This window comes from Hydra vulgaris, chromosome 03, assembly GCF_038396675.1.
Source record: "Hydra vulgaris chromosome 03, alternate assembly HydraT2T_AEP".
Lineage (NCBI taxonomy): Eukaryota > Metazoa > Cnidaria > Hydrozoa > Anthoathecata > Hydridae > Hydra > Hydra vulgaris.
In genome coordinates this window covers 12,432,486-12,456,708 of record NC_088922.1, presented here as the reverse complement: position 1 = coordinate 12,456,708, position 24,223 = coordinate 12,432,486, and the positions used below count along the sequence as shown (strand labels likewise).

At 25.0% G+C, this 24,223-nt stretch overlaps 2 protein-coding genes across 2 annotated transcripts; both read right to left on the bottom strand.

The window, feature by feature from the left end:
• Positions 1-3,095: 3,095 nt before the first annotated feature.
• Positions 3,096-3,953, bottom strand: LOC100215761 (phospholipid hydroperoxide glutathione peroxidase, mitochondrial-like). The gene has a single exon (XM_065792370.1). It carries the CDS (start codon positions 3,904-3,906, stop codon positions 3,403-3,405), a length of 504 nt encoding a protein of 167 aa, XP_065648442.1. The 5' UTR covers positions 3,907-3,953; the 3' UTR covers positions 3,096-3,402.
• A 622-nt stretch (positions 3,954-4,575) lies between these two features.
• LOC101234944 (pyruvate dehydrogenase E1 component subunit alpha, mitochondrial) lies at positions 4,576-23,645 on the bottom strand. Its single transcript, XM_065792369.1, has 7 exons — positions 23,439-23,645; positions 17,405-17,531; positions 16,122-16,213; positions 10,546-10,644; positions 8,817-9,038; positions 6,321-6,497; positions 4,576-5,288 (listed from the first exon to the last, which is right to left on the bottom strand). Exons 1-7 carry the CDS (start codon positions 23,544-23,546, stop codon positions 5,109-5,111), a joined length of 1,005 nt encoding a protein of 334 aa, XP_065648441.1. The 5' UTR covers positions 23,547-23,645; the 3' UTR covers positions 4,576-5,108.
• Positions 23,646-24,223: the final 578 nt, after the last annotated feature.

Below are 24,223 nucleotides of genomic sequence, written 5' to 3'. Positions count from 1 at the left end.
GAAGCAGTTAAAACTTAAAATTTCTGGACAAAATCCAAAAAATAGAAATGAACTGTGGGTGATGCTCCAGGAGGCTTGGTACAGCATTCCTGTAGAAGTTTGCAGAAAACTAGTGGATTCAATGCCGTCAAGATGCACGGAAGTATTAAAAAATAAAGGGTATGCAACAAAATATTAATAATTTGCAACCCTATTGACTTCCATCTTCATTTTTTGTTTTACGCCTATTATTTTGCTCGGTGTGGAATTTATTTTTTTTAAATTAAAATATATTATATATATTTAATAACTTAATTTTTATTAATTTCTGTTTATTTATGTAATAAAATAAAAGTTCTAATAAAAATTCAAATTTTTATTTTATTTTTTTCAAAGATATTCTCGTATTTATTAATTTTTTGGTTCGCACCTATTATTTTGCTCGCCACTGTATATATATATATATATATATATATATATATATATATATATATATATATATATATATATATATATATATATATATATATATATATATATATATATATACATATATATATATACATATATATATATATATATATATATATATATATATATATATATATATATATATATATATATATATATATATATATATATATATATATATATATACATATATACATACATATGTATATATATATTTATATATGTATATATTATAGGGGTAGAAGAAGAGACTGCTGCTCTTTTGGCTATTGTACGATTGACATGCTGCGAACGTTCCATACGTTTATGTAAAGAAGCAAAGAGAAAATTTTGGACTCCTAGTGTTAAAGAATGTGGCTTTTTCAAAATTTGATTCAAAATTAAAAAAATTAACATAATTATGTTGTTACTTACATTGCTTAATTATTATTATTTATTTATTTTTTTAGTCAGTTGAAAATGCTGAGCAGTCAATTGATAACATGAGGGTATTATATAATGACCTGAAACTGACACTTCAACCTTTAGTTTATGCTGTACCACTAAACATTGCAGTTGTTGTGTAGAACAATCACAGGTGGTCATTTGAAACCCCCTTGAAAGCAATGAATTTTTCGTTTAAATTGATTCAAGTGAGTTTAATGTTATTACTGATATTTACGTTCCTGCGCACAGATGATTCTTTATCATTTTCAATTGTTTGTCTTTACATCTTGGATAAGGAATACAGTACTGCAAGTTTTCCAGCTTCGATGTTTTTACAAAAATTTATATTTTGTTTTAATTGCCCCGATTTTGACGCATCATGTCCGAAAGCAAGTGAATTGCCTTCTGAGTTAAATCTATAAGTTGACTGTATAGTTGCATTATGTGTAAATAAAATATTTATAGATAATTATACGATAATAATACAAATGGAAATATAATTTGTTTTTAGGGTTATATTACCTATACTTTAGTTTTTTTGCGAGGTATCTAAAGCTCCGTTTTGTCTTAGAAAATAAAGACAATTTATTGGTTAACTTTCCACACACAAAAAAGGTAATTTTACGGAAATTTACCAAAATTTTTGGTTATCTTAAAAAAACATTTGGTTAATATTTATGCACCAAATATTTTTGGTGAATTTCACAAAATAATTTTGTGAAATTTACAAAATAAATTTTACTAAATTATTTGGTTACTTTAACAAAAACATTTGGTTCATAAATATTCACCAAATGTTTTTGTTAAAATAAACAAATTTTTTATGAATTTCACAAAACGTTTTTTGAAGTGTATTAGATTTTTATCGCAAATTAAAAGTGTTTTTAGAAAAACGTTACTTTTATATTTATTTTGACCAATTATTTCTTTAATTGCATTCCATATTTGTTGCGAATTATTTTTAGATTTTTCTATTATTTCAGATTAATATACTTTTTTTGAATATTTTTTGTTTTTTTCAAACATTTTTATAGTTTTTATATTTAATTTTATTTGAATAAGTTTTATTTTTTTTAAATATTTTTATAAAGGTCTACTAATATCGTCGAGGAAAAAACTTTGGTTTTTTCCTCGACGATATTAGTAGACCTTTTGTTATCCGTAGAGATAAGTGATTTTGAATTTATACAAAACTTTTTTTTTGCAATAGAAAAAATTCATAAGCATTGTTAGCATCGTGAGTTTGAAGAACCAGTTCCCTATCAACGCAGTTGATTAAAAGGTTGCGAAATTGTTGTGTGTTGTTTTATTGATCTGTCGTTAAAATATTATATGTTTTGAAGTGTAATAAGGTATTAAGCTGTTTGTACTAAACTCAATTTCAATTTCAGTATCAAGAATTTCAATTCCAGTATCAAGAATTGCAAAGAATAGTGTCACGCAAAGAATGCAAATATTTGAAAAACAAAAGAAAGTTTTACAAGTCTAAGGGTAGAAAACAAACAGCATTTTTGCGCCAAAAGATCTTTGAACTAAAATTTATATACAAAAAACAAAAGCAAGAATCAGTCATTTCACAATCGCCTAAGTTCTTTTGAGTTGATGGTAAAAATAATTAACACAATATTCTATTATATGACAAATTGCCAATACCTTATTAAGTCAATCAGAAAATAGTTTTATTTTACTTGTTTTATTTCCGCCCACATCCTTATTTGATTCAAGCAACAGCACTTTTCAAAATTTTTCAAAACATGAAAAAATGACTACCAATTGAAAAAAAAACTGCCACGATATATTTAAAACAAGTAACAAGAAAAAAGTCTTTCCCTTATTTGTACCTTTCAATTAAGTAAAACATGTTTGTTTTACTTAATTGCCTATTTGATTCTAAAAATAATGTATACAAAACGTAAAAAAAATGTCTGCTTAAACGTCACAAAAAAAACTTACTGAAAAAGTAAAAAAATTATATTAAGCTGTAAGCTAGCGTACAGTAGAAAGAAAAAATGTGACAACATAAAAAACTGCAACATCAACATTATTCGAAAATAATTATAACTCATTAGCAGAACCTGTCATAGAATTTAACATGATTCTTCTTCGGCTTCTTCGCACTTAGATATTGGAAATTTCTTGCTTAGAAATTAGTTATTTGATAAAAAATGGCCAATCGGATTATAACCAATAAAGACACGTAATTTTTAATAAAAAAAACGTTTGAATCTTTACAATCTCTTTTTTAAAAATCACGAGATTAAGTCCGCTTTGTTAGCAATCCAAATAATAAAATAAAATCGCAAGAGTGCAAATAAATTGTCATAAAAATTATTTCCACAATTCATTTTTTTTTACATCTGCACAATATAAAAACATCATCATGCTTGACCGTTCATTGAGTTACAGACAAACAATCATAAAGAAAATGGGAACAATTATTGTAAAAAGTTTATTATAGATAAAAAAGACAATGAAGAGGAAAATTAAAGCGATAGATCGTTCTTATCTATCTTTCACAAAGTGTTATTAGAATAAATACTTTTCGATATCTGGAACCAATGATAAAGGTTCCGTTGTGGGGGCATATCTTTTTACAGGGATACCGTTTTTATCACAAATAAACTTTGAAAAATTCCATTTGATTTTATTACCAAAAATACCTTTCTGCTTTGCTTTCAAATATTTATACAGAGGATCTGCCTTATCTCCATTAACATCAATTTTACTGAATAAGTCATAGTGGGCGCCTCGCGCTAGTGCAAACTCTTTTATTTCTGACTCTGTACCAGGCTCTTGGTTACCAAACTGATTGCAAGGAAAAGCAAGAATTCGAAGACCTTTCTCAGCATACTTGGTGTGCAGATTAGCAAGCTGAGCATAGTTGAGTTCAGTTAAACCTCACTTGCTGGCAACGTTAACAATAAGCGTGACAAACCCTTTATATTTTGAAAAACTGATATCTTCACCATCGATACTTTTTGCATGAAATTCAAATATTGAAGAAGCTTTTGTAGGGTCTGATGCAGCCATTATTATGCTAAAATTTTTATGATCTAAAAATAATAGTTGTTTTACAAATTCGAGAAATGTAAATAAGTCATCTTTTCAAAAAAAAAAACCGGGTTTTCTAAACTTTAATAAAAACAAAATATTGATAAATAAAAACTAATTAATAAAACTAAATATTAATTAAAGATGGGAAGTAACCTGTTCGACCAAGTGAACTACTTTATTTAACATATGAGTTAAAAAATTAAAGATTTATAAAAATACTATTTTTTGAATGAGCTATAATACAAGTTCTTAAAAGTGTTAATTTATTTTTATTAATTTTGACTGCTTAAGATATGAAAATTAAAATTTGATTTAACTCTAAGGAAAGGTTTCAGCTCGACCTAAACGTTTCTTCGAAACGTCACGGAATGACAATACGCTGTGGCGAAATACATAGTTTAAAATTTGTATTTTAATTATTATTAAATTTTGGTCGTTATTAGTATAAAATACGCACTATTAGTATAAAAAACGTACACACGCATATATATATATATATATATATATATATATATATATATATATATATATATATATATATATATATAAACATATATATATATAAACAAATAAAAACTTATCATTTTATATATTATGTATTAAGAAAAAGCATGTTTCAAAACACGTTGCGTAATAAAGTTTAACTTCAGTTAATATCAAAATTTAATTTAAATAACATATACAAAATATTTTAGTATTAAAACTCACGTTAAAACAACTATATCGTAGGTTTTTTAATGCCATGAAACAAGTACAAAGTTCAAAGCAAATATTTTAGTTTTAAATAAATAAAATATTAAAACAAACACGATTGCTTTACAATTAAACACGACTTGATCATATTTACTTAAACCAAAACTTGTTAAAAATACTACATATTTAAGATGAGCTCTGATGGAAAAAGTTGCAAGTTCATAAAACAAACTTGAATTAAAAAGTTATAAAAAAACACTTATTATGTTTCGACAAAGTTTAGCCACAAGCGTTCAAAGGTTTCTTAAAAACAACGCTGTAGTAAAGCAAGATTTAAAAAAACTTTAATATTTAATTTTTATATAGTATTGTAAAAAGAAAACAATAGGAATTATTATTTTGTAAACATAATGCATGTGAATGTATGTTCTGTTGATAACATTTCTTACGATTCTTTTTAAAATGATTTTTCAACTCGTTAAACATTAGAGTGAAATTTTATCATTTGTTTTCCAATGAGTAAATAAGTCAGCTCCTCTAACATCTTTGCCGTTATATCCTTCTGAATAAATATACAATGCCATATCATTGACATCAGGCTCAGGATCACTTCGAGCGCATTCAACTGCCAAGTCAACTTCTTCTTTAACCGATTTATCAATTGCCTGAAAACAAAGCTTTGACTTATAAGAATTAAAAACTATGATTCTACTTGCACATTTTAAAATGATATAAATATTGTCTGTAACTATATACACATATTTTAACAATTATATGAACATTATGTATAACTATATGAACACTAGTAAGTTCAGGGACGCTTGTTTTTAGCAATCATTTACATATATAAATTATATATATATTTTGAGAAGTGAAGTGAAGCCAAAGAAATGTGTGTGTGTGTGTATATATATATATATATATATATATATATATATATATATATACACATATATATATACATATATATATACATATATATATACATATATATATACATATATATATATATATATATATATATATATATATATAAATATATATATATATATAGATATATATATATATAAATATATATATATATATATAACGCATACTTAATAAATATTAAATTCAGGGGCGTCTGTGGCATCCGTCTTTAGCAACCATTTGTGTATATAATTATTTACATTAAGATCAATAATAAAATAACTGTTTAAAAAATAATTTAATTATAATTAAGAATAGTTGAAGAGCTTTGTGCTTAAAGTACTGAAGTCTTTTAAATGGCTGATCAAAGTAGATTTTTTCAAAACATTTATTTTGTGACTTAATTACTTTTAGCACTAAGTTCTTCAATTATTTTCATACAAAATCTTACAAATATATAATTTAATGTACATTTGTAATTAAATAACTATTTACATTGTGAAGTGAAATATTTTTTTAAATTATTTTTAAACTGATAATAAAATAATTACCGGGTGATGACGTCTAAAACTAATTGATTAATAACTTGAAGCGCGTAAAAATAATTTATTTTTATTATTATAATTGACCGCGATAAATTAAGAGATAAATTAAAGCGCTATAGAATTAAGGAATCAGCGAACTAGGTAAATATACATTAGATTGTCAATAATTATATAATTATCTATAATTGCATAAACATTATTTTCTTAGAGAAAAGTTTATTTTTTCCATTAAAAAAATCTAACCTTAAAGTTATCTTCATTTAACAGTTTAGAATTCAAAACCTTTTCTTTAAAACTGGCTATAGGATCACGTTTTAGACGCATCTCCTGAACCTCATCTCTGGTTCTATAGCTTGTGCCAGGATCACTCATACTGTGTCCAAAATATCTGTATGTGTTGCACTCTAATAAAATCGGACCCTAAAAAAATGTGGCATAAAAAATACTAAACTCAAAATTTTTTTTTTAATATATTTAAATTTTAATACACATTTACAATAATAAATCAGAATGTTGGAAAATTTATTTTGTCAAGAAAGTTTTAAAATAATTATCAATACTACTAAATGAAAATAAAATTCACAATCAAATAAATAGAAAAAAATAAAATTATTTTTCATTGTTTTTTTTTTCAATTGTTAAATTCTAATTAAATAATAAAGTTATATGAAATCATAGATCGTTTTTAAATACTGATATCTTTTAAGATATTCACAACAATTAAAATTATTGTTAATTGTTGTAAATTCAGACATTCATTCAAAAAAAAGCTTGAAATAAAAAAATCTTTAAAAGAAAAAAAAAAAAAAAAATAGACACTTTGGCAGTCTGAAAATCTTTGGAACTGATCCATGCTGCTAATGTAAAAATCTTGTGTTCTTTGGTTGGGGAGTGACAACAGCTGTCTTTTTGCTTGGGATTTTTTATGTATCTTGACTATCTTCTTCTGTTTTCTTTTCTTATCAGTTAATAACTTCAGGTTTTATCATCACTATAAGATAGTTTACTTTGATGAGGGTAAGCTTCTCAGAGGTTGATGGAAGTCTTTTGATACTGATTACGTTGCCACCTTAATTTGATTTCTGGAACTTACTGTGACATAGTTCAGGCTGGTGTTTAGCATTAGTGAACTACACAAAGCATCACAAAAACACCACCATTAAAGACCAAGGTAAATGAAGCCTTCATGAAGGCTTCTTGCAATGAAAAGCACTTTGGGATCCCTTTAATATTAGGCTTATAATACAATAAAACAACATATTCTAAACAAAACAACACATTCTAAACAAGTAATATGGCATTTGCGTTAGTTAAATGGCGTTAGTAATATGGCACTTTCGTTAGTTAAATGGCGTTAGATGAATTCAACTTTGTGTCAAATAATTTTAAAAAAATGAAACTTTTAGGCAAAAAAAATTTCACTTTTTTTTCTTCCACAAAACTTTAATTTTTTATCTTCAAAATTTTTGAATTAATTTAACTACAACTATTTAGAGATATTTTGATTCTATTTAATAAGATTCATAATGTCAAACAACAAAACATCGTAACAACAAACTTGTTCCATCCAACAAAAGATTATATGGTATACTACTAGAGCTTTTGTTTGAAAAAACTCTTCATTCATATTAAGTTTTATATATATATATATATATATATATATATATATATATATATATATATATATATATATATATATATATATATATATATATATATATGTATGTATATATATATATAAAACAAAAAAACATCTCTATAAGTTAAAAGTTGTTTATCCTTTACTACTGTCATTGCTTGATTTCCATACTTCAAGCATTCTCAATGGTCTTAATTTGCAACTGAATTCAAACACATTTAAGTTGGTTAAAGTATTTATAAAGAACTCTATTTATATTTATGTAAGTATCATTTTTTTATGCTTAATGGATTTTGGCAATTTGTTTATTTAAATTGTTTTAGTTTACTTGTAATTTATCAGTTTTTATATTTTAAGAAATATACTCAAAAAAGGCAATAACAACAACATAAAATTTATACCTTGTACACATCACTTTGACTAATAAAACTAAAAAATACTATTTTCCTTTGAGTAACAAAATAAAAAAAAATGACAAATTACTAGAAGGATTGGGTGCCATAAGGAGGCCATATCCCTTCTATGCTTATATGACCATATTTGATGGTGTTTTTTTTTTTAATTATAACATTTGAAATTTACAAAAACTGTGGTAATTTATAAAGTATTATAAAATATATATATGTAAAATATATATATGTAAAATAAATATAAAATGTATATAAAAGCAGGAGATATCAGCTCACAGGATAGGTAAAAAAGGTATCAGCTTCCTTCCTCCTACCATGTATCACAACAATTATGTCAGTGTTAAAAATAAACATTTATTAAAAAATCAGATGAATATTATTTTTATAATTTTCTGTTTTAAAAACAGTCTCTATTATTATTATCTTCTTGTTCTATATAAAGTTGAATACTAAGTACATATTTAAAAGTTGCACTGCTATTTCTAACATAATATTTACAACTTCAAAGCTCACTATCTTTTAACATTTTATTAATCTTAAAAAAGTTTTAGTATTACTAAAGTATAAAAGTTTGTACGATGCACTGAAATCGTGCGCACTAATCTATTTTATAACAAGGATTAATTTGCATATTTATATCATTTACACTATGTTTGCAAATATACACTTATTTAAAAATAAACAACATACCTTTCCTGACTTAGTCCAATGAACAGCAAACTTAGCTGCTTCTCGAACACTTACAACACAATTCCCATCAACTTGAATACCAGGTATGTAGTCTCCACGAGTGTAATACTCATTGACAAATGAACTTCGACTGGATGATGTTCCCATGCCATATCCATTATTTTCAACAACAAAAATGCATGGCAAGTGCCACAAAGCGGCCATGTTAAAGGCTTCAAAAACCTATAGAATAAAACAAATAAAACTTTTTAAAAATAGCTTTCTATTCAATCGACTAAAAAGTAGAAAATAACTTTTTTCTGTTTCTGGTACTCGTGTAATCATAGTACATAGAAATCATGTACTTAGTAATAATCACTTTTGTAAAGCCAATACTGGAAGACATTGAAGGCAATTCATGTATGTATGTAAACAAACAAACTCATCGAAGTAAAGGAATAGAAAGTTTGGCGCCTTTAGTTTTATGTACATTTAAAACGAATTTGATTTTGAAAGCATCTGACTTAAAAGGCGCAATTAACAAGTGGAATATTTGTAAAATTTTTAATTAAATTTATATTGATACTTAACACTTTTTGATGCCCTCTTGGTTTCCGATATTTTTTTCGGAGTTCCAGATCTAACCAACGGGGAGGTGGGGCATCGTAAATCTAAAACACTTATTGAATCAAATGTAACAAATATAGCTATTGTTAGTCGGCAAAAGATTATTTTTAAAATTTCAGGGCTGTACGATCAAAAGAATTGCTTCAAAAAGCGCTGTGAAGTTTTGGCCTCCACAAAAAAAAATGCGGACTCGTCAGTGAGTGAATAGAAAGCTATAAAAAAAAAATTCAATTAAATTTTTAAAAATATTAAATATATTTTTCAAAAATTAATTTGTTACTTTTTATTTGAATTCATTTTAAAACAGGAACTTTTATAACTACAAAATATAAAACATTAAATTAATGTTAAAGCAAAAATTAGACCTTAGGGTAGCCGTTTTATTTCTCTCAATTGTTGTCCCTATTTTTGACCTTTTATCTTAAAATCACAAAACTTGACAAAAATTGTCACTGTTGAGAAACAAGTTGAACGTGGTATTTTCAGGGATGTGGTGGGTCTTAACTCTATATTTCTCACTTATGAAGGAAACACTCTAACATTGTCACAAATATAGTTATAACTTAATTATAAAATTGATATTAAATCATTAATAAGTTGTTTTCTTTATTAAACAAATTGTTAGATATAAAAAAACATACTTAAAAAATTAGCAAAAATTAGCCCTTTAATACAGTATTTTCCAACAACATCTGTTTGTTTAGTAACCATTTGCCTTACAAGTCTGAACAATGTCCCTGATTTTAACTTTTCTCTTTTACTTCTACAAATTTATCCACTTCTGTACTTCTATCACCCTGATTTCTTGTGTCTATAAAGACCTTTTTATTTTCCAAAACAACCAAGAAAATCTTTTCCTACCTGTTAATTCTAATTCTAAGGTACAAATAACAAAACACTGACCTTCTAATACCTAATCCTTCTAACATCACTCACTTTATCTAACATCTATTTTTTTGTTACTAGAAATAAGAAAGACCCCTCTTCTCAACTTGCACAACAGTAAATTCTGCATATAGATCCAGAAATAAGTATTTTTATTGTGATACAATCACTAGTAAATAAAAATAGTTTTCTAAAGAAACAAATAATATGAACTAAATATAACTGAAAATAAACGTACCTGTCCTTGGTTTGCAGCGCCATCACCATAAAGAGTAACGCAACAATGACCATTATTTCTATACTGATGTGCTAAAGCTATTCCTGCACCAAGAGGAACCTGAAATTTTTATTAATATGATTTGTATAAAATTTAAAATGCTTACTTAAATCTAAGTAACTTTTTCAGAACAAAAAAAAAAAAAAATTTTTTTTTTTTTTAGCCGCAAAAAAAATTATTTCTAAATAGTACATTCCCAAACCCAAACCCTCAGACAAAAGATTAAATGAAGGTTAATGTATTGAAGCTCCTACAGGTCTAAAAAATGAAAAAGAAAATTTATGCTAACTAAAACCATAAACTATGACGTTAGCTGACATAAATAAACAATTTAACATACACTTATGAAATATAATACATTATGAATCATAATTGTATGTTGAATTGTTTATAAATTCTTATTAAACAATTTAGCACACAATTAGAAGGTTTAGTTGTGTAACCTTTACATTTCTTTTTTCAGATACAGTAAGAATCGCTTATAATTAATACTTAATTTAACGCTACTGCTATTACCCATTCGTGTGCCTTCTCTTTATATTTTTGACCACACAATGAGGTATTTTTTAAATCTTTATAATCTTATAATATCTGGTTAATCTGTAATAAGAAAGAAAACTTTTTAATTTTTAACTTCTTTAGTAATAGATAAACCTTATGTTATTTTTAAATTAGTATAGTAATTTTTAAAGTCAGGTAATTTATCTAATTTATGCATTTTAATAATAACACAATTCAAGTCCTTTGTCATTTGTATCTAAAGTATATTAATCTGTAATATACTTAGATAATGACTCTAGAAGACGATGAAGAAGACTTTTCAAAGGTCAAAACGCCTAACTCTTCATAAAGTTAGTGTTTATCTCCTTAACCCTTGCACCTCACACGGTCAATTCTATATTGCATGTTAAAAAACAAGATCGTTTAACATCTTATTTTAAAGAAAATCTGTTTGCTTTTTTAATATAAAAAATCAGGTCGTTTGATCGTTTGAAATTTTTAAAGTTATTAAACATTTATTTTGATGTCATTAAACAAATATTACAAAAATAAGGTTGCATTTTATAAATGTTTCTAATTTATATATTGTTCTTATTTTATATATTTAGTTATATTTATGTGTTTATATGTATTAAGGTTGTATGGGTTTATATTTCGTAAGTGTGTAAATATCTTTTATATATGAAGTGTTTCTATGTTTGTGATGTGTTATAATGTTATGTGTTTATAGTTTGTAAGTGGCTAATATGTTGTTTGTACGGTTGCAAATTGTTGTGACTTGGCTTACAGCAAGAGTGTTGACCTTGCTAGCCAAGTAATGTACTTTGCTATAATGTGACTTGGCTTTGTTGAGAGCAAGGGTGTTGTCTGTGCCAGTAAAGTGGTGTACTGTCATACTGAAACACATAAATTAAATCTGTTTGTAATTAGTGTATTCATAAAATATGTTGAAAAATATTGTTGAAATAATGTGTTTAAAAGAAATGTTAAAAAGATATATAGTTTTTTAATACTTATAATTTATTTAATATTTATAATTTTAAATAAATTTTGTTGAAAAGATATATTCTCAGTTCTTTTTTCGTTAACAATTTATACTTTTGACGATAAATAAATTTTGTTAAAAACAGACTTCCTTTTTACTAATAGCTCCTCCCCATTTAAACATTTAAGAGTTTCGATTTCCTTTATTAAATATATTTAACTTGAATTTTTGTAATTAGTGTATTCATAAAATATGTTGAAAAAATATTTTTGAAAAAATGTGTTAAAAAGAAATGTTGAAAAGATATATAGTTTTTTAATACCTATAATTTTTTTTAAATACCAAATATATATTTTAATACATAAATATATAATTTTATATAATTTATAATTTTTTAATATTTATAATTTTAAGTAAATTTTATTGAAAAGATATATACTTCATTAAATATTTGTATACTGTTACTTTTTGAGTAAATTTGTTTAAAAAATATATGCTCTGTTCTTTATTGTTAACTATTTATGCTTTTTATGATAAATAAATTCTGTTAAAAAAACTAGCTTCCTTTTTACTTCTCCCCATTTTGGCTTCTCCCCATTTAAAAATTTAAAAGTTTCTATTGAAAGAATTATGAAAAAATTATAAGGCCTGTCTGCTCAGCAGACAAGCCTTGTAATTTTTTCAATTTGCTTTATTTATGAGTTCTTATCAGTAAAAATTTTGTAACTTTTATTAATTACTTTTTATTGGTTTTTTGATATACTTAATAACTACCTTAAATGTATAGCATTACTCAGTTATAAAGAATATATCAACTTATTTATAACTTTAGTTTAAGTTCTTGATAGAAATATGTTATCTTTACACATTGCTATATTATTTTAAAACATCTAATTTAAATGACTAATAGTAGAGGTAGAATATAATTAGATTATTATATTATGCTCTGTTTTATTTGCTTACACTTTATTTTAGATAAGTTTAGAAAGAAAACTAAAAGTTCAATATTAAAATAAAAGTTCAACTTTCATTATATTAAGCATCATTTTTACACTCCTTTGATGCTTAATTATGTCTGATAATTTAAGAAGTGAAACTATTAGACTTGTTGAAAGAAACCAGGCTGATAATTTAAGAAGTGAAACTATTAGTCAAAATGAAAGAAACCAGGCTAGGCAAAATGAATCAAACTTTCACCAAAATGAAAGAGATGAGCTTAGACTAGCTGAGATAAATTGTTGTTGAAATGAAAGAAATAGGTGAGCTAAGATAAATTGCCATAGAAACAAAAGATATCAGGATAGGTGTTATAATTCCTCTTTATTTTTTACTTCCTTCACAGCCAAAATACCTCCTCCTTCAAATAATTACATTCTATTATAGGGTCTTTAGGCAAATTTTGTATCGTGTTGGAAAATTAAGGACCGAAGAAGGTTTTCTACTCACGTATTGTCAGTTCTGTGTCATAAATACTGTTCTGTGTCATAAATGTGTAAATACCTGTAAAATATAAAGTGCTTCTATGTGTGTTATGTGTAAGTGGTTATGTTGTTTACATGGCTTTAAAGTGTTGTTAATTGGCTTGTGAGTTTACAGCAAGTGTGTAGTATTATTGAATTTTTTTTATATAAATATATAGCTCTAGCTGCTTTTTCTAGTACAACAAGTATGTTGTTGTATTCATATTTGACTTTTATTGTACAATTCTATTTTTTAATACTGTTACTATTTTTTAAATTGCCTTAAGGTAAAAAAATCAAATTTGACTTTTATACAAAATAAGTCAATTTAGATGTCTACAAACATTATTGAATAAATATTTTCAAAGAATTAAGAAAAAATTCAGAAAAATGATTAGTTTCAAAAAATGTTTTACAAAGAGGTTCTCTCCTAATAATTATTTTTTAATGGCGTTTTTCCTGAAATATGTAATAAGCATCTTAAGGTTGTACAAATATTCCTTTAAATTCAATCAATCAATATAAGTCAAGTTTAAGTGAGTACATTAAGTTGTTTTACTTATATTTAATAGTTATATACACTTATGCTTGACTTATTGCATTGATTGATTGCTTTTATTGTAATTTTTTTTTATGTAGCTGCAGCTTCTTCTGCTACAATAAGAAAGTTGTTGTACTCACTTATACTTGACTTATTACATTGATTAATTGTTTTTATTATTACTTTTTTAATATTAGATTTTTTGTAAGTAGTATCTTCCTGCTAAATAATTATATATATATATATATATATATATATATATATATATATATATATATATATATATATATAAATAAGAAAATATTAAATATTTATATAAATTATTTAAATAAGACACTTTTATTAGCAATAATCAATGACAATAAAAAAAGTCAGGTCAAACATTTGATAAAGTTGCTATTAATCTCAAAAAGCCTTGGCTTTCATACAACCAATTCTATGTAGCATGTTCTAAAACCAAGTCATTTTCATAACACATGCATAACAAGTCATTTGCATAACACCTTTTATATTTGCAAATGTTCCTAATTTATAGTTTTTGACATGTATTTTTATGTGCCATATGATGTGGTAATGTGTGTTTTTATTATGTGTTATATAAGGCTATATGGATTTATATTTTGTTAGTGTTTGTATGTGTGTACTGTTAGTAGTTAAAATATGAACAATAAACCATGAATAACTCAATAACCCTTAACTTAAACTAATTTTAAAATTTCATTTGAGCCTTTATTTATGGATTATACTCCCAATAAATCTAACATTCTCTAACAAGGTAATTTCTTGGTCCCTTTAAGGTTTAAGTAATTTAGAGTTTACTGTAATATGTTATGTTAATTTGTTAATTTTTTGATGTTATTGTTGTGCTTTTTTGTGTTGATAGATGACTTGGTTTACTTTCATGTCGGGGTCTTTACTTTAAAATAATTATTGGGTAGTTTCATTACTGAAACTGACTACATATAATCATTCACTAAAAGCTAAGGATTCAGTTTTCAAATAAAAACTAAAGTTTATTTTACTGTCATTGATTGATTTTGAAAGTTCCTACATAGCAGAATTTAAGAGATATTCTGAATGTTGATTTGTATTCAAAATGCTAAAATAAAGCTTGATAATCTTCATACTATTTACTAAAAGATTTATAACTATGAAACAATGTTTCAATTTAAATCGTTTTCATAAGTATTTTTGATTTGAATAGATATATTGGCCATTTTTGCTTTGTTTTTTATATTTCCATTATCTTTTTATAATTTATTTGTCTAACTCGGCAGTAAAAACGGATTAATTGTTAGTTTGTTAGTTTTTTTTACAGAAAAGCTTTTATAAAAAATATTAAACAAATAAATCTAACTTATTTGAAATAACTTTTTGGCCCATTTTTCAATATCTAAATTTGCTTTTTAAATAAATCTTAATGAGATGATTAAAGTATTATTATCATAGCCTAAGTTTCCAAAAACACCTGAAGAAATGTAACGCAACTGTCTTATATGCTAAAGATACTTTTATTATGTAAAAAATATTGAAGTAAATATTATATTAATGTAGTAAGTATAAATACAAAATAAGTTCTAAAGTATAGTAAACTAATTGCTAACCAAAAGGCAAGAACTTTAGGCAGTCAGTAAAATGCGAATTAAGACATTTTAATGACCACAACAATATGATATTTGAAAAACATTAGCTCATCAATTTTTAAGCTAAATATAATGGCATTTAATATATTTTTTTTTAAATAGATTATTTTTTTTAAATTAATTATAATTTAACATCCAACATATACATGATTCGCTAAAAAGTTGATATTTTACCTACTACCAGAACTTTAAATTATTTTTTTGCTGTTTACAAAAATAAATTAAAGTATAAAGACTAAATTACAAACAAGTTAAGAAATAGTTGGGTGTGGAACAGACTTACCACGACCCGTATCATATGGGTCATGACAGCTAGTAACTGTAATAAAAAACAACCTAATATTTAAGTTGTTTAAATTTTCCTATAACTTTACTAGGAATAAAAGCATTGAAATAACATAAATTACTTGTGCACCAACTATACCATTTCCACCATAAAACTCATGCGCATACATATGCATTGAACCTCCTTTTCCTTCAGTACAACCAGTCTTTCTACCTAAAAAGTTATCAATAATGATTCAAACCCAGGTCACAAAATAGACCATAAATGCAGTATTATATGGTTTAACGATATATGGTTTTATGTAGTATTATATGGTTTAACCATATATGGTTACATTATATAACTATATATGGTTACATTAAATGCTTTAACTTTATTATATAAATTTAAAGATTTAAATAAAAACTTTTTAAACTTAATTATTTTCGATTTTCTGCCAAACCGTAAATTAAATAACGTCCTTGATAGAAAAACAATAAAAGTTAGCTACAGTTATATGCATGAATTTGAAATCTATCATGAATTCATACAACCATTATATTTTTATAAAGTCATACCAATAGAAATGCAATTCATGTTGGTTAAATGTGTCATTTATGCAATTCATGTTGGTTAAATGAGTCATTTATGCAATCTATGTTTATTAAATGTGTCATTTATGTAATCTATGTTTGTTAAATGTGTCATTTATGCAATTTATGTTTGTTAATAAGATCAATTAGCAAGGTTTAATGATGGTTTGAAGATGTCATATTAAAAATAATTTTTAAATATAAATAGTAAGATTAAAAATAATTTACAAATTTTTTTTAATGTATAAATTAATGTATCAATTACCAAGCTACTTTGACATTTATTAATCATAATGGTAAATTAGCATTTTTGAATCTTCTTTCATACTAAGATTTCACAATCACATAAAGTTATTAAATAAAAAAAAGTGGAAAATAATTAATTAAAGCAATGCGTATAAACTAATATACTAATATAGAAATATTCTATCAAATTACCAAATAAAAATTACCACATTAAAACATTTGATCATTCCAAATTTAATAAATCAGAGTTATAAGAAACAACAAAATTATTGATAGATAACAATTAATTTTTGAGTTTGATATAACTAGTTAATACTTTTCTTTTTTTAATGTATAAACTCACTACTATTTTTATTTTACAGTTTGTATATCATTTTTACTATTACTACTTATATTTGAAAATATTTTTAATACGGCATCTTCAAACAATTATTAAACCTTTTTAGCCCTTTTAAAAAGTAACCTCAGGTTGGATTAGAAAAAAAGTCTAATACAGTCAGTGTACAATGTCTTTTTCTGGTCATAAAACAAATAATAATTAATATAATATTAAATATTGAAATGAGTAAACTTAAACTAAACTCACCTGTTAGTTCTGAAAGCACTTGAGCTACAGTTCTACCTTTTATATATGTCCATCCATGCGCTCTGTAAGCTGTTATAACACTATCATCCTTGTCAAGCTGGTCATTGATTCCAACACATGTTGCCTCCTTAACATGACAAAAAACAATAAAATAAATAAAAGATTACATACAAAATTAATGTGAGGTAAGAAACAATATAGTACCATAAAAAATAACACAAAATTAAACATTATAATACCATATAAAATAAATCAAAATTAGACAATACCTTGCTTAGAAATAATATAATACCATACACAATAACACAAAGTTAGACATGTTAATAGAAAATAATAATAGCATTAAAAATACTACACATAAAGCAAAATGTTAATAAGAAACAATATAACACAATATAAAATAAGACAATATGTTGATATCATAAAAAAAGAATAAGTTAGAGAATATGTTGATAGGAAACAATATAAATCACATAAAATAACAAAAAACATAATTTATGTAATGAAGTTGTATTTTTTATTCATTTTTATACCAATGTCTCAAATTTATTTGAGAAATAAATTAGTGAAATGAAAATTATTTTTCATTTTCAAACTTTATATAAAAAAAAATCAACACCTATAAAAATTTATATTCATAAAACAACAGTTTCAATGTGAAATATCCTTTTTGTCTAAGGGCAAGGAAAATAGTGCTATTTTCTTAGCCTTATTCTTTTATCACAGACAAACAGTAAATAAGGTTATAATAAAATATTATATTATATAAAATTATATATAATACTTTATAAAATTATATATTATATACAAAAATTGTATAAAGTTTTAGTTCATTTTAACTGGTATTTGGATATTAGTGAATTTTTGTAACTTTTTTGAGATATTTTAATAGTTAGCTTTTGGATCATTCCAGATGAAATCATTTTAAAGTAAATATATTTTTGTCTCCTTTATGTCTAAGAATTGGTTTGTTTTTCTTTAAATAGGCCATAATAAATAATAACTACAATTATATTAACTAAAAATACACATGGTTTTTGTGAAATCATTTAAAATGATGATGATTCAGCATCATTTAGTTATAATCTGAAGAGACAAAAAAATGTTGACATATAATAACTTGATGACAGTTGGGAAAATTTCCTTAAAATTTAGAACCCCATAGATTTTTGTTTAAGGGATTCAAAAACAGCACTTAAACTATGACTTAATAGCCTTAAGAGATTGCTCATTTATTCAACTTTATTCGAAAATATTGACTTGAAAATTAAAAATTTTTAAAGCAAAAATGAAGGAATTCATAATCCCAGGGAAAAAGTTTGATTGTATATCATTACTTTATTTTAGGTCTGTTATTCATTTGTCTCCTTAATACATTATCAAATTATGTGCTCAAAAATAACACTTTTTCAGAATTTTTAAACATAATTTTTATAACAAAAAACATTGAAATATCTTTAAAGGGATTTTTAGTAATGAACTTTTTATAACATTATTTAGTGACAGGTTTAGGACTTGTATAGTCATGAGCATAAGAAGAGGCAAGGGCCAACTTTTTACTCTCACACTTTTATTAGAAAAAATAAAAACATTGTCGAGGATGTAGAAATTAGGCAGATTATAACTTCGTAATTGAGGGCCGAGCAAGTATCATCTCTTTTTGGCCAGAAGAAATTCTCAACTGGTCCATGGAGATGCATAAATCAGGTTTTAATATCAGTTTCACTTACATTTTCAGTAATCCCTATCAAAATCCATCATAAAAAACTTGCAATATAACTCATTTTTTAATGCTTAATTAAAGTTCTTTATCATTTGTATTTTTTGGAATAACATTCAATTATTCAAAAATGAAATATCTAAACAAACCTTTATATTTATTGTAATCTATATAATATCAACAAAAAAAAATAAAGTAAAAAAATTGTAAATTGTAAAAAGTTGACTTTTGCTTCAGTGACAACTTCAAACGTCATTCTTGAAAAAATGTAATAATAATTTTCAGCAAAATCTTTTAAAATCAAACATTAATTTTAGTTAAGATTTTATAATAGATTTTCAAGTTTAAAATTTTTCTTTATAAATATATAATATATAAATGAGTGATAAGCTGTATAATATGTTATATATTATATATATTTTAATTTTGTTGCATAAGAAACCATTAAACTTATCTAGTATCAACAATTGTAACATTAGTATAGTACTCCCAGTACTCTACCATGGCTTGAATGCTACACCTTTTTCAACCTCACGATGTAAACAACTTCTTAATGCTTGAATACAATGGCAATGATCACATTAGTGCAGCATACATTTAGCATTTTTATAATGACAAACAAGTAAAATCATAAACTTTTGTAAATTTTGTTATTTCACCTAATTGTGTAAATATGAAAATTTTGTAAAATTTGTAATTTCACCTAATTTTGTAAATTTTGTAATCTCACCTAATTGCAACTATGAAAATTTTTTATTTTGGTGCATATACACACAATGTGAGTACATGATGGATTAGTCATATATATTAGTCACCTTTATATTGCAAAGCTACACATAAACAACGATCAATTTTTATTGATTCAAGAACCAATGGAAAATGTGTTAGAGAATCAAAATTGAGATGTTTTATTAATTAAAAACCTTCTGGTGAGTGTTTACTGTTTAACTAGTTCTATTCAGTTATTTTATCACTTTCAGAAAAAAAACTAAGAACTCATCTAAAAAAAACTAAAAAACTCATCTTCTTGATAAATACCAGTTTTAGGTGGTCTTTTCAAAGCAATAGATGATGGCAGTGTGGAAGGCTGTTTTAGGCATTCATTTAAGAAAATTTCTCTTCGTTTTTCTAATGACGTCAGTCTAAATTCTTTTAATCACTCCCCATATACCTTTTAAGCATCTAATTCTTGTTGTTTTTCTTTGTTCTTGTTCTATTTTATTGATGTCTTTTTTAAAATAAGGATTTTTATAATAAGGATTGGTGAAGCAAATTCCAAGTGGGGTCAAACTAACAAACAATACAGCAGCTCATTAGGTCTTTATTAGTCATTAGGTTGTATATAAAACAATGTTTTATTTGACCAAATATTCTGTTTGCTTTTCCTGCAATTATATCTATTTGATTTTTCCATTTTATATCATTAGATATTAAGACCCCTAAATCTTGTTCTTTCAAAGATGTTTTTATCATAGTATAATGATTTTGATTGCCTGTTGGTTGGCTCATATAATAATTATAGCAAGGTTTTGTTTCCCTATATGCATAATTTTGCATTTTTCATTGTTAAAGTGTAATAACCATTTTTTACTCCATTTATTAAGGTTCAATAAATTCATTTGCTAAGGTTTAATATATTAGAATATTAAGAACTAGTTGTTTTTCACATTTATCAACTTACTTCATATTCATAGATTGCCAAATGCCAAACTGTCTATTTGAAAGAGCTTAAAAATAATTCATGTTACAATGAATGTATTATACTGGCAGATTTTGCAGAGAACTAACAGTTTTTAATACAGGATGAAATACAAAAAACTACAATGTGCATTACGTTCAGTTATTATATAATTCAGAGAATGTGTCAGAGAGTTTTTATAATAACTATATGTTCTGGTCATTATATAAAATTTTTAAATCTATGCCACCACAAAGAAGTTTTTCAAATGACATCTAAATGGGTAATTTTTGACCAACTATAGGAAATCCTCTTGGATAGTATAACAGGCCTCGGCGTGAAGCGAGAGCTTTAGCTCTCGCTCTCCCTCACACTCCCCTAAAACAGTTTACAGGAGCAATTTATTTCTCTCACAAAAGTATAATTTTTTCTATCAAAAGTATAATCATCATTTTAACTAAAATAAAAAATGCAGTCATTTTAATAATTATTTTTAATAATTTTTAAAATGCCTGCATTTTATTACAATAAGAAAATAAAAAAATTATTTTATAAGCAGTAAAAACAATGCTCGTCAAAAGAATTTTTTCATGCTGCAATAAATGACACTTGCTATGTATATATTCTTGTAATATTAATGTAACAAACACATGCTTGACATGGCGCGACAAACCTTCAGACGTGCAAACTTTTGTTAAAAAAAGAAAAATAAACGTGAAGAAGTACTAAACAAATAAAAAAAAAGACAGAAAAATGTGACGTTCATTTTTTGTTAGAAAAATGAACGTCCCATTTCTATATTTTTACATATGAAAAAATATAGAAATATGACATTAAAATCTTTAAAAACACACGCATTAGTTCAGCATTTTTTTTTCCAAGTAATTATGCGATTGATAGTTTATTTATTATAAAAAATACATGTTTATAATAAAAAAAAATTATTTACTAAAATTTAAAAACATGTTTTAAAGACTTAAAATGTTAAAGCATGATTATTTCTTTCAATAATGTTATTATTAAGTAAAATAATTAAGTACGTTATCAAAGAAAGTAATTATATTTGTAAATAAATTTAAAAAAGAAATTTTAATAAAATAAATTTAGCAAACTCAATTGAGAAAAATTCACTGTTTAGTATCAATGGATAACAATTTACAATCGTTAAGTCATTGCATATTAATTATCATTAATTTGCATGCAACTTGCAGATGCGTAAAAAATTGTTTTAAAGAAATAAAAATTAATTAAATTCAATAAGCATAATTGATATATCTAATAACTTATTAACTAGAATAAAAACTATTTGAAAATAAAACTTCCTTATATGCCATGTACCTCTTAAATTAGACGTTTGTCGTTAAATAAAGATACAAACGTCAACACTTATTTAAAAAAAAAAACAATTTGTCGCGCTTTGGGCTTGTAACAAGTATAAAACCAAAATTTTGTAATTAATAACCAATTTTTTTAATGAACAAACAGATAGCTCTCGCAAAAACTAAAAGCTCTCCTAAGAAGCTGTTTAGAGGAGCAGCTTGCATAATTCACCATGTTTGTTTTAGGAAAGCCTTTTGCTGCTCTTGTACTCATTTCTTCCCGCCGAGGCCTGGTATAGGTACATACCATTAGGAGAACAATAACAAGAGCAAGTTTACAAAGACCAAAATTTCCCATTTAATGTTTTAGAAAGCTGCTTACAGAAGTAACTTCTTTAAAATACTTCAGGTCAGGTTCACGATCATCACAACCACTCTGCTACTGGCAACATGTAATCCAGAACAGCCTGCCTTATTTCCTGCGGCTTTGTAAGATTTGCTTTTCTAGGCATAAATGGAAAACTGAATATTGACAGTTGATGATATGCTTGAGTTTTGTATCAATATTTGATAAAACTTTTAAATAATCACATTTTATAAAATTAACAAAGTAACAGCAAGTTTAGAAGCTTTAGTAATAGTTATTAAAGAGCCATGAACATTAATGAGTGACGAACATTAAAGTCACTAGTAACAACAATATTGGCTTAGGGATAAAAGGAAAAGGTTTGATCAATTTGATCAGAAATTACATGAGTGCAATCTTAAGATAATGAACAAAGGGAAAAGTGATTAGGTGAAGAAGTACTAAACAAAATCACATAAAAGAATTTGTTAGAGGATTCAAACCTAATTTTTCAACAAATAATTGAATTGATGCGTAAGTCCCCACTGATTTTAACTGATTATTGTGATAAATATACATTTATAAGGTTATACATGTAATACAAGCCATATATACATAGATATGAAGCCATAGATACGCAGCCAAGTTTATACAGCCAAAGTTATGCAGCCATAGTCTGCTTTTATTCAAGTTTTTTATACTTGTTTATTACATTAATCAACTTATAACAAGCTAATATTTGATTATTAGTTTAAAAAATTTTATCACATTGTAATTTATTGTAATTGTAAATTATTATCATTGTTATCACAAGCTAGCATTTGATTATTATTTTAAAAATGGTTTTCTATGTAATATACTTTTATAATTATACATGTAACATACTTTTGATATGTAATATAATAATATATATTATGTATATAATAGCAACTATATATTATACTATATAACTTAGAAATTTACGTAGGTACCTGTCCAGAGTAGAGATGGCAAAACCCACGAATAAACTTTTCTTTGTATAGCTTTGAAGCTTCTTGTTCCATTCTCCGAATAACAGCCATTTTTCTATAGTAATCCATAGCTTGATCTAGAGTTACCAATCCACTAGAGGGAATTTCATGGCCATCTAGTTTGTGGTATTTGTAAGGCTATATACATAGTCAAAAAATTGAGCAATATAATTTAAAAAAAAAAAGTGCAAAAAGAAATAGAATGTAAATATCAAACAATAATTTTAAAGTTATACCTGGCACTGTACACATAAACCATAAAGCATAAAATAAAAAAACAGCAAAAGTTTTATTTAAAAAATACCAAAATATATTATAGAAGTATAATTACTGTAAATTTTAAATTTATGGCCTATTTAACTGCTTCTAACTACTTCATACAGTTTTGTTTACAAAGTGAATAGAACTCACCAAAAACTCTGCACTTTGTGAACTAACAGTGGCCATTTTACACAGCTGAAAAGTCATAGCAGGAAATATCTATACAAGAAAAAACAATCATTAACTATTGCCATTATTTACAATAGAATTTTGGAGAATAAGAAAAAGTAAAAACAAGTCTTAACCTTTCCAACTGATCTTTTAACAAGCAATGAAAGTCCAGTGGATCTGATAGTTAAAGTGGCTGACATCATTATAACTTAAGATCTTAGTATTGAAATAAATTCATTTAAAAACTTAAGAATATCATGTATATCTAACCCAACATTAAGTTGACCTAATATTAACATGAACATAAAAAATCA

What these genes read in the sequence shown, in the direction of transcription:
- LOC101234944 (XM_065792369.1), bottom strand. Translation starts at nt 23,546, where the DNA reads ATGGATTACTATAGAAAAATGGCTGTTATTCGGAGAATGGAACAAGAA. An exon ending in GCCATCTCTACTCTGGACAG is followed by an intron (nt 17,532 to 23,438) that starts GTACCTACGTAA and finishes TGTCATGTTAAG; the next exon opens with GAGGCAACATGTGTTGGAAT. An exon ending in GCGCTGCAAACCAAGGACAG is followed by an intron (nt 9,039 to 10,545) that starts GTACGTTTATTT and finishes TTTATTCTATAG; the next exon opens with GTTTTTGAAGCCTTTAACAT.